Raw genomic sequence first — 15,183 nt, 5'->3', positions numbered from 1 at the left:
TCGAAAACCCTGAAAGCTTCTTTGAGCTCTTCCTCAGAGTCAGTGTCTTTCATCTTCCTAGCCATAAGGTTGAGAAACTCAGGGAAGTCTATGGTTCCGTTACCATCAGCATCAACTTCGTTAATCATATCTTGTAGCTCTGCTTCTGTTGGGTTTTGTCCTAGTGATCTCATCACCGTTCCCAGCTCTTTCGTCGTGATACAACCTAATCAAACACATACACACACACACACACGTTTCTCTCAAATCAGGCTACTAATTTAAACACAAAACAAATCTTCAAATTACACTGTAATCTACTTTAATAACTGAATCAATTAAGCACCAAATCTTCAAATTTATAATTATAATCTACTCCGATTACTCAATTAGCGGCTGTAAACATCGGTTGATTCTAAAGATTTGAGTCAATTCTCATAACTATATAAGCAAAATCTGGAAAACTAAAACTCGATTCAGTATGAGATAATCATCATCGTGATAGATTAGATCCAATAGCAATTCAAAAAAATCGAAGCCAAATCGAAGCATAATGTGATATTCACAGAATCCAATGATGAAACAAAGAAAAGTATTAAATTCGTTAGGCCATGACTAAGTAAATTCAAAGCACCATTAAAAAAAAAAAAAAAACAAGTGAAAGCTTAGATAAAAAAAAAATTATCGAAAAGAGGAAAGATCTGAGAGAGAAAGAGAAGGAACCATCTCCGTCTTTGTCGAATAGGCTAAAAGCTTCCTTGAACTCAGAGATCTGATCATCGGTGAGCTGATCTGCCATTTTTGCTTCTCTTGTTTTAGGCCAACGATGAGAACACGAGAAAGAGAGAAGAGGAATCAACGTGTGTGTGTAAATTAGAGATGAAGGTGTTGTGTGAATTATAAAGCTGATGAAAAGGGAAAGAGAAAAGCCCATTAAGCCCAATTAGAGCAATTTCGAATCTGATTCTTTTTATTATATTCTTCCACTGGGCCTTTATATGTTTTTTTTTTGTTTGTTTAAGATGGAAGTGATGTATTTATTCCAATGTACGATATGATGAATGGGGTGTAGTATGTATTTGTTGTTTTGCCGACAAAAATTCGTATTATCCACAACGAAATACAAGTAAAGTAGGATCTGCCTAGCGCTTTCTTACTTAAAAAGTTTTGTGTTTACTACTGTAGTGTAATTTAATTGAGGAATAGAAAATTGTAAACCAATCGATATTTGTAGATTTGATTGCACTGAAAATGTCGTTGAAGAGTTTTTAAATGGACGGAAGTTTTTAATTAAAATAAGTAAAGCCCGTAAGATGGTACTCCTAAAAAAAAAAAAAACATACTGGGCCAAATTATAAATATAAGTAAAGCCCGTTAGTAAGCTGAATCGACCCACTCGAGTATCCGACCCGAATCGTTATAATGATCCAAAAAAGCCCAGAATCGGAGCTCCAAAAGCTTCGGGTTCGCTGGCTTGAGAACAAAGAAAACCCCATTCTCCGATCTCTGCTTAAATCACTCGAAGAAGAAGAAGAAGAAGAAGAAGGAGAAATCAGAGCAAAAAAAAAAAAGATCGAGAAAGATGAGTAGCATTGGAACTGGATACGATCTCTCCGTCACCACTTTCTCTCCCGATGGCCGTGTTTTCCAGATCGAGTACGCCGCTAAAGCTGTTGACAACAGTGGGTTAGTTACTTCTCCATCTTCTTCTTCGATTTCTCCGTTGACTAGATCGGATTTAGCTTTTCAAATTTTTAAGATTTTTTGGTTATGGAGAATCCCCTCCTCCTTCACGAATTAGGGCTTTTTTTTTTTCTTTCTCCGCAGGACTGTTGTTGGAATCAAGTGCAAAGACGGGATTGTAATGGTTTGTTTCTTCTCTCTTTTGCTACTTTCTTCACTGAAGCGTTATAGTGGTTTTGGTCTCTCTTGCTCGTATTCTTTAATTCAATTTCGATGTATGTTTCAGTTTCCAATGAAGTATTATGTTATCAGATTCTGTAGCTTTAATTTGACATAAAATCCTTGGAATTATATTGACTGAAGATGACACACTTGACAGTCCATTTTGAGAATCTGTTGTTAGTTTTGGGTTTTGTAAAGATTTACACAGTTTTCTTTTGATAAAGGAATGGTCTTGCTAAGTGTTTTTATCTTTTGGGGGTTTTGGTTTTAGGGTGTGGAGAAACTTATTGCGTCAAAGATGATGCTACCAGGTTCAAACAGGAGAATCCATTCTGTTCATCGTCATGCTGGCATGGTATGTTTTGTTTTTCCTTTTTCTTCTAAACTATTAGGAAATTAGTTTCTGCTATGGACATATGTATTTTTTCAAGTTTTCCAGTTACCACCGTGTTTAGTCTGTTCGTATATTGTTTTCTTTGTTTTCATTATTATGAGGAATTCTACTTCTGTCATGTCAGGCTGTTGCTGGGCTTGCAGCTGATGGTAGGCAAATTGTTGCCCGGGCCAAATCTGAAGCAAGAAGCTATGAGAGGTATCAAATGAAAACATCTTAGATTTATTACTATGAAATAACTGTTTTACTCCTATAGCTCAGCTTATCTCAAGGGGATGTTTCTCTTAGTTAAATTTCAAAATATATGGGGATAAGATGTCAATGTGTATGTTCGCCTTTCTTCCTGCATAGCTTTGCATAACTGTTCCCCAACTGTGTAACCAACTCTACTTTCACTTGTGATAATTTAGTGTTTATGGCGATGCTGTACCTGTGAAGGAACTTTCTGAGCGTGTTGCAAGTTATGTACATTTGTGTACTCTCTATTGGTGGCTCAGGTTTGTCCAGTTCATCTACTTGAATGAATTATAAGAAATGATTTTTTTGTGTACTCTCTATTAGTTGTCTAAGCATTTCTCCTAAGACGATTTTTTTTTGGTTTTAAGGCCTTTTGGCTGTGGAGTCATTCTTGGAGGTTATGACAGAGATGGACCTCAACTGTACATGATTGAACCATCAGGCATATCATATGTAAGTTTCTGCTCGTAGATATCCCTCTTTAAGTTTTAAAGTTTACGTCATTTTTATCTGTCATCATATGGATTCTTTTCCTGCAGAGATATTTTGGTGCGGCAATTGGCAAAGGAAAGCAAGCTGCCAAAACGTAAGCTACAGTGTGAATGTTTTTGGTTTTATCCTAGTATTTTCTAGGAAGGGTATATGAAGTACCACTAGGATTGATCAATTTAACTTTTCCAAAGGAAATGCTAATTAACTTTATAATTAATTAGACGAAGTGATAAATTTAACTTGAAGGATAAGGTTAGCTTCCATGCTCGATAATGATGAATTTTAACTTTATAAAACTGATGATTCTCCATGAATGTATGAAGTATAAGAACCTTATGACAGTTGTTTCTGGATTGTATAGCTTTTGGCCGCCTTTGACCTGTGTGGAATTTGTTTCAACTAAAGGGTTATAGATATAGTTATCAAAACGGCAAGGGTATACAATTGTTCTGATGGATCAGAGGATTCCTTGCAGGGAAATTGAGAAATTGAATTTATCTGAGATGACATGCAAAGAAGGCGTTATCGAGGTGGCAAAAATGTGAGTACTGCTTTGCTTCTCTCATGCACACGTTTTCATTAGTAAACTCTTGTGGTTCTCATGTGCTTTTTATAACCAGGTTCATTTTATAGCAAGACTAATGTGACTTTTCTTGTGCAGCATCTACAAGCTACACGATGAAGCCAAGGACAAGGCCTTTGAACTGGAGATGAGTTGGATATGCGAGGAGTCAAAACGAGAGCATCAGAAGGTAAAAAAACTTTATAAATGCTTCCTTATTGATGTGTGATTTAAAGAAGTGTTTATGAACCATAAAAAATTGACTCATCGTAGGTCCCTGATGATCTTCTGGAAGAAGCGAAGACAGCAGCTAAAACTGCGCTCGAGGAGATGGATGCTGACTAAAACTGAGGAAAAACTGAGGATTGCCGTGAATTTAGATCTTTCTTAATGCTGGTGTTTCGTATGTACTCTGAATTGAATTTTGTCTGGAGGGTCAGTTGTTGCAGTTTCTCATGAACCATCGGAGTCTTTAATCTTATTGCTGTCAACAGTTGTTACGATAACTCCAGTAGGTTCATTTGATAATTGTGTTCTTGAATTAACATCCATCGGAGTTGGCACCGTATGAAGGAGGAAGCAAGCCAGAACTAGAATAAAGGGAATAAAAGTTATGCATGCTTCATTTAATCTGAAACAAAAGCAATGCAAAACCTGCATATCTTGCGGGAAATCATCTGAGGAGCCATAGCCCATAGTTAACTGTTGACGCCAGCAACACAATGGAATGAGCATAACACAAACTCTTAATTATAATTTTAACCCCAATAGTAAACGACATGGTTTGCGATATAAGATACGAAATGCACCCGAGTAAAACGATGTTGTTTTACACTGTCCAGTTACCACGTGATAGCCATACATCTGACTAAGCACGTTAAACACCGTTTTGATTTACACTTAGAATTTAAATTTTTAATTGGTTCAATATAATGCTTTGATTGGAAGATGAAAGAAGATAAGGTCAACATGGATGAGGCTGCTGGAAAAATAACGTTGACCATGGCTCATCCTCTTAAGTGCACTCTTGTTCCCCGAACCCTAACCCCTTTTAACTTCAAGTATGCAGATTCCCATTTCCTGACTTCTTGTTTTTTTTTTCTTGGTCTCATACTTAAACATCTTCCCCGGTTTATTGGTAACCTCTCGTTTTGTTGTATAAAACTTAAACATTTGGTTTGGTTCATAATTTCCTTCTTTCAAGTATAGGGATAGAACACTTTACTTCTGAAACTGTCATTTATTAATTTAAAGTTACCATGACAATAATCTAGTGGTTTTTATTAGGGTCGTCAACCATGAATTTACAATATAACAATCTCGTGCTTGCACGAGACTCAACCTATATATATATATATATTTTTAATACCTCATGGTGCGGGATTCATCCTAATACTTATTAATTGATGTTGCAAGTTGCCATCTTGAAAGTGATAAAATTATTTGCTCATTAGTGTGGTAGGGAACATTAATTAATTGGTACACGAAAAGACTAGATCGAAGTCAAAAAGAAAGAAGAAAAAAGGACTAGATCCAAACTCCCATTGTTTCACGTCCTCATCCACAAAAAGATATATGCATTTTATTTAGATAATAAATAAAGCATAATCATTCATTATATTCATGGATTCTTGATTAATGAATACTCCCTATGTTTCATCTACCTTTACACTTTGAGCAGTAATGGGAGCAATTGTCAGCATTGACGTTCAAAACTGCTTCATATTTATCCTCTTATGCCTCTTTTTCAAGAAAATAAAGGTTGGCTATGATCTTCCTCCGAGAAAATTCGTCTCCACCGATCATTAGTCATCTTCATCATCTCCTCTCTCTCTCTCTCTTCTAATCCACAAGTCTTTATAGAAACTCTCCTTTTAAGTATGGATCTCTACTCTATCTTCGTATCTTCAACGTTCCCCATAGTACTCGTCTCCTCTTCCTCAATAGCTGATGAGATCTTTAGGGCACAAGACGTTAACATTTCCACTCGCAACCTCCCTAGTCCCTACGAATGAAGGGTCTCTCTTCTTTGGATCCTTCGCCTTTGTCACCGCACCTTACGGAGAATACTGGAACTTCATCCGTTCATCGTTACCCAAATATTAACCAAATGCTCAAACTTTTAAATTATATAAACCTTTCAAAATTTGTTTTTTTGAGTAAAAAAATTGTAATGGTATATTTGAAAATAACACTTAGTGGTGGTACTTTTAGAACAAAACTTAGTTTAGTAATATCTTATATGGTATTTCCCTTGTAATTATATACATATACATAGATTCAAAATGAACATGTATGATTTGAACATGAATGTAGTAAAAAAGATCTGAATTGATTACTATCTACATATAACATAATAGAAAAGATTCCATATGTCGGCTATTCCACGTTCTCCCAAAAACAAATAATGTAATTTAGATTATACGTAAAGCATTATCAGATTGTACTCATGGATACGTTTGACTATGTTATTAAATTAGTAATTTGCTCATTAGTGTGGTACGGAACTTCTAAATTGATTGATATAAGAAAATACTATATCCAAAATTTCATTGTTTGACGTTCTTCCACAAAAGAAGCATTTTATTTCGGTAATAAATAAAGCAAAAGCATTCATTATATATTCATGGATTCTTCATTAATCACTATGTTTCATCTACCTTAAAACTTTGAGCAGCAATGGAAGCAATTGTAAGCATTGATGTTCAAAACTTCTTCATTTTGATCCTCCTATGCCTCTTCTCAATCTTCTTTTACCTTCTCTTCTTCAAGAAAATAAAGGTTGACTATAATCTGCCTCGGAGCCCTCCGTCTCTACCGATCATTGGCCATCTTCACCACCTCCTCTCTCTTCTAGCCCACAAGTCCTTCCAGAAACTCTCCTCCAAGTATGGACCTCTCCTCTATCTTCGCGTCTTTAGTGTCCCCATTGTTCTCGTCTCCTCTCCATCAATAGCCTATGAGATCTTTGGGGCACAAGATGTTAACGTTTCCACTCGCAACTTCCCTATGCACGAAGGGTCTCTCTTCTTCGGATCCTTAGGCTATGTTAACGCACCTTACGGAGAATACTGGAAGTCCATGAAGAAGCTCATCGTCACTAAGCTCCTTGGACCTCAAGCACTCAAGAGGTCACTAAGTGTCCGTGCAGAGGAGTTAGAGCGATTTTACTTAACCTTATTAGATAAGGCGATGAAGAAGGAGAGCTTTGAGATAGCCGAGGAAGCTATGAAGCTAATTAACAACACCATCTGCAAGATGATTATGGGGAGGAGTTGTTCGGAGGAGAACGGTGAAGCAGAGAGAGTCAGAGGCTTGGTGACCAAGTCAGATGCCTTGGCGAAGAAGCTTTTCTTGGCAGCCATCTTGCCCAAACCGCTTAAGGCGATTGGGAACTCACTGTTCAAAAAGGAGTTAATGGATGTTTCGAGCAAGTTTGACGAGGTGTTAGAGGAGATTCTTTTGGAAAACAAAGAGAAACTAGAGGAGCATCAACAAGGTACTGGCATGATGGATGAGCTGTTGGAAGCTTATGGAGTTGAAAGCGCAGAGTATAAAATCACTAGAGACCATATCAAGTCTTTCTTTGTGGTAAATGTTCATATATCTATTATGTGTACTTATGCGAACACGATTGGTTTGTCTTCACTAAGAAATATTTTCTACCTTACGATCTTTTTATTGCAGGCACTGACACCTCAACGCACACTATACAATGGATCATGGCCGAGATCGTCAACAATTCCTACATTCTTGAGAGACTGAGAGAAGAAATTGATTCCGTTGTAGGGAAAACAAGGTTGATTCAAGAAACTGATCTACCGAACCTCCCTTATTTGCAAGCGACGGTCAAAGAAGGGCTAAGATTGCACCCACCAATCCCTCTTGTGGTAAGGACGTTTCAAGAAAGGTGTAAGATCGGAGGCTTTTATGTACCAGAGAAGACAACACTTATTGTAAATGGTTATGCTATGATGAGAGATCCCGAGTACTGGGAATATCCTCAAGAATTTAAGCCTGAGAGGTTTCTAGCTTCTTCAAGATCAAGCCAAAAAGACGAGATAAGAGACGAACTCCTTAAGTACATTCCCTTCGGGAGCGGAAGAAGAGGCTGTCCTGGAGCAAATCTAGCTTATGTCTCTGTAGGAACCGCGATTGGAGTGATGGTGCAATGCTTTGATTGGAAGATCAAAGGAGATAAGATCAACATGAATGAGTCTGCTGGAAAAATAGCCTTGACCATGGCTCATCCTCTTAAGTGCACTCTTGTTCCTCGAACCTTAATCCCTTTAACTTCAAGTATGTAGAATCTACATTGTATATTATGAGTTCTTGACTTTCTTCTGTTTTTTTTTTTTTTTTGGTTAAAAAGTCTTATGGTCCGGTGTAAAAATAAAATTATTTAAAGTTTTTCTTTTTTTTTCCAAAATTATCAGAAATTATTATTCAAAAGAAAAGATTCCATCTGTCTGTTATTCCACGTTCTTCTTTTAAAAACAAAGACTTTAAGCATTGTCATATTATATATCAGTACTCTGTTTCATCTCATTTCCTTTTCAGTTTGAGCAACAATGGGAGCAATAATGAACGTTGACTATCAAAATTGTTTCATCTTAATCTTCATCTGCCTCCTTTCATTACTCTGTTGTTACTCTCTCTTCTTCAAGAAACCAAAGGTTGGCTTCAGATTGCCTCCGTGCCCTCCATCTCTACCGATCATTGGCCATCTTCACCTTTTCCTCTCTCTTCTAATCCACAAATCTTTACAGAAACTCTCCTCCAAGTATGGACCTATGCTTTATCTCCGTGTCTTCAATGTTCCCATAGTGCTCGTTTCTTCTTCCTCAATAGCTTATGAGATCTTTAGGTCGCAAGACGTAAACGTTTCCTCTCGCAACTTCCCTACGAACGAGGGGTTTCTCATCTTCAGTTCTCTCGGCATCTTCACAGCACCTTACGGAGATCAATGGAAGTTCATGAAGAAGCTTGTCGTCACCAAGCTCCTTGGACCTCAAGCACTCGAGAGATCACAAGGCGTCCGTGCAAAAGAGTTAGAGGGCTTTTACTTAAACCTATTAGATAAGGCGATGCAGAAGGAGAGTGTTGACATTGTCGAGGAAGTTATGAAGCTAGTCAACAACAGCATCTGCAAGATAATTATGGGGAAAATTTTCTCAGAGGAGGACGGTGAAGCAGAGTGTATCAGAGGCTTGGTGACCAAGTCAGATGCCTTGACGAAGAAGCTTTTCTTGGCGGCCATCTTGCGCAAACCGCTTAAGAAGCTAGGGATTTCACTGTTCGAAAAGGAGTTAATGGATGTTTCTCACAAGTTTGATGAGGTGTTGGAAAAGATTCTTGTGGAATACGAAGAGACAGTACTGGAGGAGGATCATCAAGGTTCTGACATGATGGATGTCTTGTTGGAAGCTTGTGGAGACGAAAACGCAGAGTATAAGATCACTAGAAACCATATCAAGTCCTTGTTTGTGGTAAATGTTCCCCTCATTTGAGAACCCAAGCGAACACGTATCATTGTATTTTTCTTTACTTAGAGACGTATGCTATTGCAGGATCTTTTCATTGCAGCCACTGATTCTTCGACGTACACTATACAGTGGATCATGGGCGAGATCATGAACAACTCTTACATTCTTGAGAAATTGAGAGAAGAGATTGATTCTGTCGTAGGGAAGACAAGGTTGATTCAAGAAACGGATCTACCAAACCTCCCTTACTTGCAAGCAACCGTTAAAGAAGGGATAAGATTGCACCCTCCGGCCCCTCTTTTGGTAAGGACGTTTCAAGAAGGGTGTGAGATCGGTGGGTTTTATATACCGGAGAAAACAAAACTTATTGTTAATGGTTATGCCATAATGAGAGATCCAGCTAACTGGGAAGATCCGCTGGTGTTTAAACCAGAGAGGTTTCTTGATTCTTCAAGATCAAACCAAAAAGAAGAGCTCCTAAAATTCATTTCTTTCGGGAGCGGGAGGAGAGGCTGTCCTGGAGTAAATCTAGCTTATGTATCTGTAGGAACCGCGATTGGAGTGATGGTGCAATGCTTTGATTGGAAGATCAAAGGAGATAAGGTCAACATGGATGAAGCTGCTGGTAAAATAACGTTGACCATGGCTCATCCTCTTAAGTGCACGCTTGTTCCTCGAAACCATGTTCCTTTTAACTTCAACTGTGCAGATTCCTAGTTCTTGACTTTTTGTTTTTTTTTCTTAATCTCACATCTTCTCCGGTTTATGATTACCGTTGCCGTTGGTCTTGTTTCACTTTGGCCTTTGTATCAAACTTTAACAGTTCGTACACTTCATGCTGTGTAAACAAGAGTATCTTTACTTTTGGTCATATAAATTATCGCATCTACAACTAACAAACCTACAATCTAAGTCATGACTATAATTTAAACATTTAGTTTAGCAGTTTGATATACCAGTTAAGATCTATTAATTTAACTTGACTCCAAATTTACCCGTATCATCGACAAATCTACGATAAATCGAGGGACCAATAAAGTATGAAAGAGGACTTCCTTACTAGTTTCATACCCTTAGCATGTAAAGTCTAGTTCGATTTCAAATCTCTAAACTCTCTAAGTTGCACTTATTGTAATACAATTTTTTTTTGATTATGAAAATAATTTTACATTCAGACAAATATTTTTTTACTTAATTTCTTCTTCTTTTTAATTACCTTTGAGAACTAAATTTTTTGTCCTCAACCTTTGAGAACTTGGAGGGTTTTTTTTTTTTTTGATGTTGGCAATTTATTTCCAAATTTCTTATCTGGAGACAAATCATTAAGAAAGGAAAAAAAGTTATAAAGAGTTGTTAGATTTGTTACGTTTTTGTATGATAGAAGACTACTATTTAATTTTTAAATTTCCTGTTTATATTAACTTTTATGATCTTCTTCCCATTTTGTAAAACTATATGTGTGTTGTGTTTTTCTTTTAAATTAATTTTCCTTAAACTATACCATATTTTTTCTTCTTCCTTTTCTCTCAAATCATCTGTCAACTTTAAATTTTTTTTTTTTTTTTTAACATTTTTCTTAAAATTTACAAGATCCATTGACAAAATAATTTATTTTCAAGCTAAAACTTTTTATTCATTATTTATGTCTATATAAAATTATAAATGATTCGGACTATATAATACATTGTTTACTCGGAGTCGGAGGCCCAATATCATCAAATCCACCCTTCTTCTTCTTCTTCTACTTCCCTCACAAAACCCTTTTGCGTCGTCGTAACTCGCCAAAAAAAAAATCTAAAATCCGAAGAAAAAAATCCCTAATCTCCTTCTTCTAATCATCGTCTGGTGTTCTTCTTCATCGGATCGTCATGGCTTCAGGTCTTGTTTTTCCCTTAATATTCTACTTTGAAACCATCTAGGGTTTGATTGAAGTTTCCGAATTCGACTACTTACTTTGTTACGAATCGTTAGGGTTTGTTTTGTAGTTGTTAAAAAAGGGGTTTTTTACTGATTTGGTTTTCAAATTTTGGTGTAGATGCTGATATGGAGGACTATGGATTCGTGTATTCTGATGAGGAACAGGAGGAACAAGATGTTGACATTGAGAATCAATATTATAACTCTAAAGGTTCGTTTTTTTCTTTTTTGTTTGTGTGTGTTTATGCGCATTCTCGAAATCTGTGTTGCGATTTTTGAATCTTGATTCGAAAGAGTGTTTTGGTTCTTGAAGGTATGGTTGAGACTGAACCTGAAGAAGCTCTTTCTGGGTTTGCTGAGGTTGTTAAGATGGAACCAGACAAGGCTGATTGGTAAGATCCCATGTGTTTTCTTTTAGTGATTTTGCTCGCGTTGTTGTTGATCTTGTGAGTACCAGATTTGTTGTTTTGTGTCTGGGTTTTGTGTGTCACCATGATGGAAGAGACAGACAGAGATGCTCTTTCTGATTTACAACTTGACCAATTCTATTCAAAGAGGGTGTTAGGGTACCACTATGTTGAACTTTTGCTATGGGTGTATTCAGATTTTTGACCCTTTAATGATCTCTAGCTTACCTGCAAGGATTTCCTTGTTTATGTCAAGTTAATTTTTGTTCCTTTAGTCTGTATTCCTAAGATTCATTGTTGCTATTGATAAACTATCATGTCATATAGTTTCTTTAGTTGTAACCAAAGAGGTTATTGACCATGTTTAACTTGGGCGGTGGGTGCGTTCAGATTTGACCCTTTTCTTTAGTTATGTTCTTGAGCTTACCTGCGAGATTTTCCTGGTTTACGTCAAGTTATATTTGTCCATCTAGGCTGTTTTTTTGTTTGCACCTCTCATAAAACGCCAGCATTCCTAAGATTCATTGCGTCTGCTATTCATGTATCCCTAATATGCCTCAGACTCTATTACAAATTTTGTTAATTTATTCAAGTCATTCCATGGCCTGTTTCTTGTCAGGGGTTTTAAAGCTCTTAAGCAGACTGTGAAGATTTATTATCGTCTAGGTAAGTACAAGGAAATGATGGAAGCCTATACAGAGATGCTTACATATATCAAGTCAGCGGTTACCAGGAATTACAGCGAAAAATGTATAAACAATATTATGGATTTCGTCTCTGGATCTGCTAGCCAGAACACTGGCCTGCTGCAAGAGTTTTATCAGACCACTTTGAAAGCCCTTGAAGAGGCGAAGAATGAGGTCTGGAAACTAGTTTTTCGTTTTACATATGCTACCCATTTCTTCTCAATGGTTCGGAGATGTGACTTATTAGTTTTTTTTGCAGAGACTCTGGTTCAAAACGAATCTAAAACTCTGCAACATCTGGTTTGACATTGGTGAATACAGACGAATGACTAAGGTATAACTTGGTTTAATCAAATTATTGATTGAAGCTAACTATGTTTAGATCTTAGTATGTTCACTAACAGCTATTTATTGTAAGCCAGATTCTGAAGGAACTCCATAAATCTTGCCAAAAAGAAGATGGAACAGATGATCAGAAGAAAGGAAGTCAGTTGCTTGAGGTTTATGCAATTGAAATTCAAATTTACACTGAAACAAAGGATAACAAGAAGCTTAAGGTAAACATCATCTGCTATATGGGTTTTACCTTACGTCAAAATAATTTGGATATTCAACAACTTTATTGTTACATACTTTCTATTGGCTTTTGTGACTGAGATGCAACAACACTTGTGAATGGATGCAGCAATTATACCAGAAGGCACTAGCCATCAAATCTGCTATACCTCATCCTAGGATCATGGGTATAATCCGGGAGTGTGGTGGAAAAATGCACATGGCAGAGCGTCAGTGGGCTGAAGCAGCCACAGATTTCTTTGAAGCTTTTAAGAATTATGATGAAGCTGGCAACCAAAGACGTATCCAGTGCCTGAAGTATGTTTCCTCGTACCTTCTCATGTCTTTATCCTTTCCTACTTGATACCCTCTGGGCATTTGATTATTAGCATGTTGCTAGTAAGGATAAAAGATATTATGGATGAATAAAGCAATGCAGTATTGTTTAGATTTAACTTTGGGGACATGGTTTAGCTGCATGTGGTCTTCTATTACTCTTGTCCAGTATCTTGCTGTGACCGAGGTTCCAACATGTTAGAGTTGATGATCTTTGTTTTCTTTCTTTTGGCTTTGCAAAGGTATCTTGTTCTGGCGAATATGCTGATGGAGTCAGAAGTGAATCCTTTTGATGGCCAAGAGGCAAAGCCGTAAGTCATTTACCTAAATATTTTGTATTGTACACTCGTTTTGGTTCTTTGCTTTATGGGTTGCTCTCTGCAGGTACAAAAACGACCCTGAGATCCTGGCAATGACAAATTTGATAGCAGCATATCAACGAAATGAGATCATAGAGTTTGAGAGAATACTGAAGGTAAGAAGTGAAATATTATTGGGATCATAGAAATTGGCATTATATCTCAGAACGGTACTCATGTAATCGTTTTGGAATGTAGAGTAACCGGAGGACGATAATGGATGATCCATTTATCAGAAACTACATGGAAGATCTGCTGAAGAAGGTGAGAACACAAGTGTTGCTGAAGCTGATAAAGCCATACACAAGGATAGGGATCCCGTTCATATCGAAGGAACTGAACGTGCCAGAGAAGGATGTGACGGAGTTGCTAGTGTTGCTGATACTGGACAGCAGAATCGATGGTCACATTGACGAAATGAACCGTTACTTGCTGAGAGGTGACAGTGCCAATGGAAGGAAATTGCATAAGGCGGTTGATAAATGGAACACACAGCTGAGGTCTCTTTCTTCAAGTATCACTAACCGAGTCTGTTAATTTTGCAACCTCTCTTTTGGATAGATTTTTGTGTTTTGGATTTGTGGATTATCTATTTCTTCACATATCTGGATTTGATGAAGTTGATAAACCCACTTCAATGCCATAAAAAGGATTTGCAAGTTACTAAATTTTCGTGTTTGAAATTGCTTTCTTAACTTTATTAGCAATTAACAACATTAGTTAGTAATTGCAAGCGAAGCGATGATGAATTGATGATATACACCGAACATCTACAAATAACGTGGATGTCTTTTTCAACTATCAATGATTAAGAATTAGGCTATGTTTGAAACCCTTAAACAAAACTGAACGAGAGCGATAGACAGATTAGGTTCGAATAATTTAATTAGCTTTTTTTAATGTGTCGATCTTTCTAGGATCTTTTGACTGTTAACACACACTGTTCCAGTGGGCCAGTTGCCACTGATTGAATTAACTATATTATTTTTGATCCACTTGATCTAAAGTGTTTATTTATTTATTTTACTCCTTAATTTGACAGCAATTCATTTTAGTTTTGTGTGATAAAGTGTTTATAGACTAAATGGTGCAGCATCAATTAAAAGAGGACATTTATCACATAATGGAAGTAAGTGGAGTCAAAAGTGATTATATTATCAAACCCATTTTTATGAAAAAAGCAATGACAATGGAGCACACTTTCGAGATCGTAACTATATGAATCTATAAATATTTTATGATATCCAAAATCTTAAAGATACATTAACATGATCTTCATCATATTCGGTTCAAACTTAGTCAGTGATTAAAAATGTTGTCCTAATATTCTTGTGAGTTGTGACCAATGGAAGAACTTGGACACATAAGAAAGCTAATTACAACACATGAACAACACACTAGCATTTTTAGGCATTCTCACGACTGATATTTGCGAAAGTTCTATTAATCTTACAAATTAATATAAACTATTTCTTCTTTTGCAGAAACAATACATAGTCGGTACACTTCATTTTTAGAAATAGTTTTATGTTATTTTTAGTCAGCTAAAAGAAACTGAAATCATTGTTTATTATTGTCACTAATACAATAAACAAAAATTCATCACAAAAATATCTTCACTGGTCACTACAAAATTCGCCGCAATTCATTGATCACATCATTGAGAACTAAAAAATAAAACAAAAATAAAAGAGAAAGCAGATCCGAATTGAGTTGTTCATCCCGTAACTTTGAATCGGTTACTGTATAATTTTTGTTTTTTTTAATTAATGGTTTGCCTAAAAGTTACAACAACAACTCGAAAAAAAGACAGCAATGGATTATCTTGTCTCTTTCTGTTCTTTGTCCGCTTCTAAAAGCAAATCTGT

The 15,183-nt window shown here is 36.5% G+C and overlaps 5 protein-coding genes across 5 annotated transcripts; 4 read left to right on the top strand and 1 right to left on the bottom strand.

Moving 5' to 3' along the window:
- Positions 6 to 861, bottom strand: LOC109129557 (calmodulin-6-like; the record flags this gene model as incomplete). Its single annotated transcript, XM_019237858.1, has 2 exons — positions 703 to 861; positions 6 to 205 (listed from the first exon to the last, which is right to left on the bottom strand). Coding segments are annotated over exons 1-2 (276 nt in total), but the record flags the coding sequence as incomplete, so codon positions are not given.
- LOC104752599 (proteasome subunit alpha type-3) lies at positions 1,427 to 4,118 on the top strand. Its single transcript, XM_010474789.2, has 10 exons — positions 1,427 to 1,665; positions 1,807 to 1,846; positions 2,156 to 2,239; positions 2,403 to 2,476; positions 2,689 to 2,775; positions 2,884 to 2,968; positions 3,055 to 3,101; positions 3,483 to 3,548; positions 3,669 to 3,759; positions 3,843 to 4,118. Exons 1-10 carry the CDS (start codon positions 1,562 to 1,564, stop codon positions 3,912 to 3,914), a joined length of 750 nt encoding a protein of 249 aa, XP_010473091.1. The 5' UTR covers positions 1,427 to 1,561; the 3' UTR covers positions 3,915 to 4,118.
- LOC104752598 (cytochrome P450 705A5-like) lies at positions 6,147 to 7,948 on the top strand. Its single transcript, XM_019237990.1, has 2 exons — positions 6,147 to 7,160; positions 7,223 to 7,948. The coding sequence occupies exons 1-2, from the start codon at positions 6,249 to 6,251 to the stop codon at positions 7,874 to 7,876; spliced, it is 1,566 nt and encodes a 521-aa protein (XP_019093535.1). The 5' UTR covers positions 6,147 to 6,248; the 3' UTR covers positions 7,877 to 7,948.
- On the top strand, positions 8,125 to 10,174 carry LOC104752597 (cytochrome P450 705A5-like). The gene is made up of 2 exons (XM_010474787.2): positions 8,125 to 9,058; positions 9,140 to 10,174. The coding sequence occupies exons 1-2, from the start codon at positions 8,141 to 8,143 to the stop codon at positions 9,770 to 9,772; spliced, it is 1,551 nt and encodes a 516-aa protein (XP_010473089.1). The 5' UTR covers positions 8,125 to 8,140; the 3' UTR covers positions 9,773 to 10,174.
- Positions 10,762 to 13,983, top strand: LOC109124599 (COP9 signalosome complex subunit 2-like). The gene is made up of 10 exons (XM_010474786.2): positions 10,762 to 10,933; positions 11,091 to 11,183; positions 11,286 to 11,364; positions 11,999 to 12,239; positions 12,325 to 12,399; positions 12,488 to 12,622; positions 12,751 to 12,938; positions 13,199 to 13,267; positions 13,341 to 13,431; positions 13,514 to 13,983. The coding sequence occupies exons 1-10, from the start codon at positions 10,924 to 10,926 to the stop codon at positions 13,850 to 13,852; spliced, it is 1,320 nt and encodes a 439-aa protein (XP_010473088.1). The 5' UTR covers positions 10,762 to 10,923; the 3' UTR covers positions 13,853 to 13,983.

The sequence above is a fragment of the Camelina sativa genome, chromosome 16 (genome assembly GCF_000633955.1).
Source record: "Camelina sativa cultivar DH55 chromosome 16, Cs, whole genome shotgun sequence".
Taxonomy (NCBI): domain Eukaryota; kingdom Viridiplantae; phylum Streptophyta; class Magnoliopsida; order Brassicales; family Brassicaceae; genus Camelina; species Camelina sativa.
This window is presented reverse-complemented; position numbering and strand designations above follow the sequence as displayed.

Excerpts from the sequence above, each read along its gene's own strand:
- LOC104752599 (XM_010474789.2), top strand. The coding sequence starts at position 1,562 with ATGAGTAGCATTGGAACTGGATACGATCTCTCCGTCACCACTTTCTCT. Across the intron at positions 1,666-1,806 it reads AAAGCTGTTGACAACAGTGG|GACTGTTGTTGGAATCAAGT; the intron begins GTTAGTTACTTC and ends CTTTCTCCGCAG. Across the intron at positions 3,549-3,668 it reads GTTATCGAGGTGGCAAAAAT|CATCTACAAGCTACACGATG; the intron begins GTGAGTACTGCT and ends TTTCTTGTGCAG.
- LOC104752598 (XM_019237990.1), top strand. The coding sequence starts at position 6,249 with ATGGAAGCAATTGTAAGCATTGATGTTCAAAACTTCTTCATTTTGATC. Across the intron at positions 7,161-7,222 it reads ATATCAAGTCTTTCTTTGTG|AAATATTTTCTACCTTACGA; the intron begins GTAAATGTTCAT and ends GTCTTCACTAAG.
- LOC104752597 (XM_010474787.2), top strand. The coding sequence starts at position 8,141 with ATGGGAGCAATAATGAACGTTGACTATCAAAATTGTTTCATCTTAATC. Across the intron at positions 9,059-9,139 it reads ATATCAAGTCCTTGTTTGTG|GATCTTTTCATTGCAGCCAC; the intron begins GTAAATGTTCCC and ends ATGCTATTGCAG.
- LOC109124599 (XM_010474786.2), top strand. Across the intron at positions 12,939-13,198 it reads AGACGTATCCAGTGCCTGAA|GTATCTTGTTCTGGCGAATA; the intron begins GTATGTTTCCTC and ends GGCTTTGCAAAG. Across the intron at positions 13,432-13,513 it reads AGTTTGAGAGAATACTGAAG|AGTAACCGGAGGACGATAAT; the intron begins GTAAGAAGTGAA and ends TTTGGAATGTAG.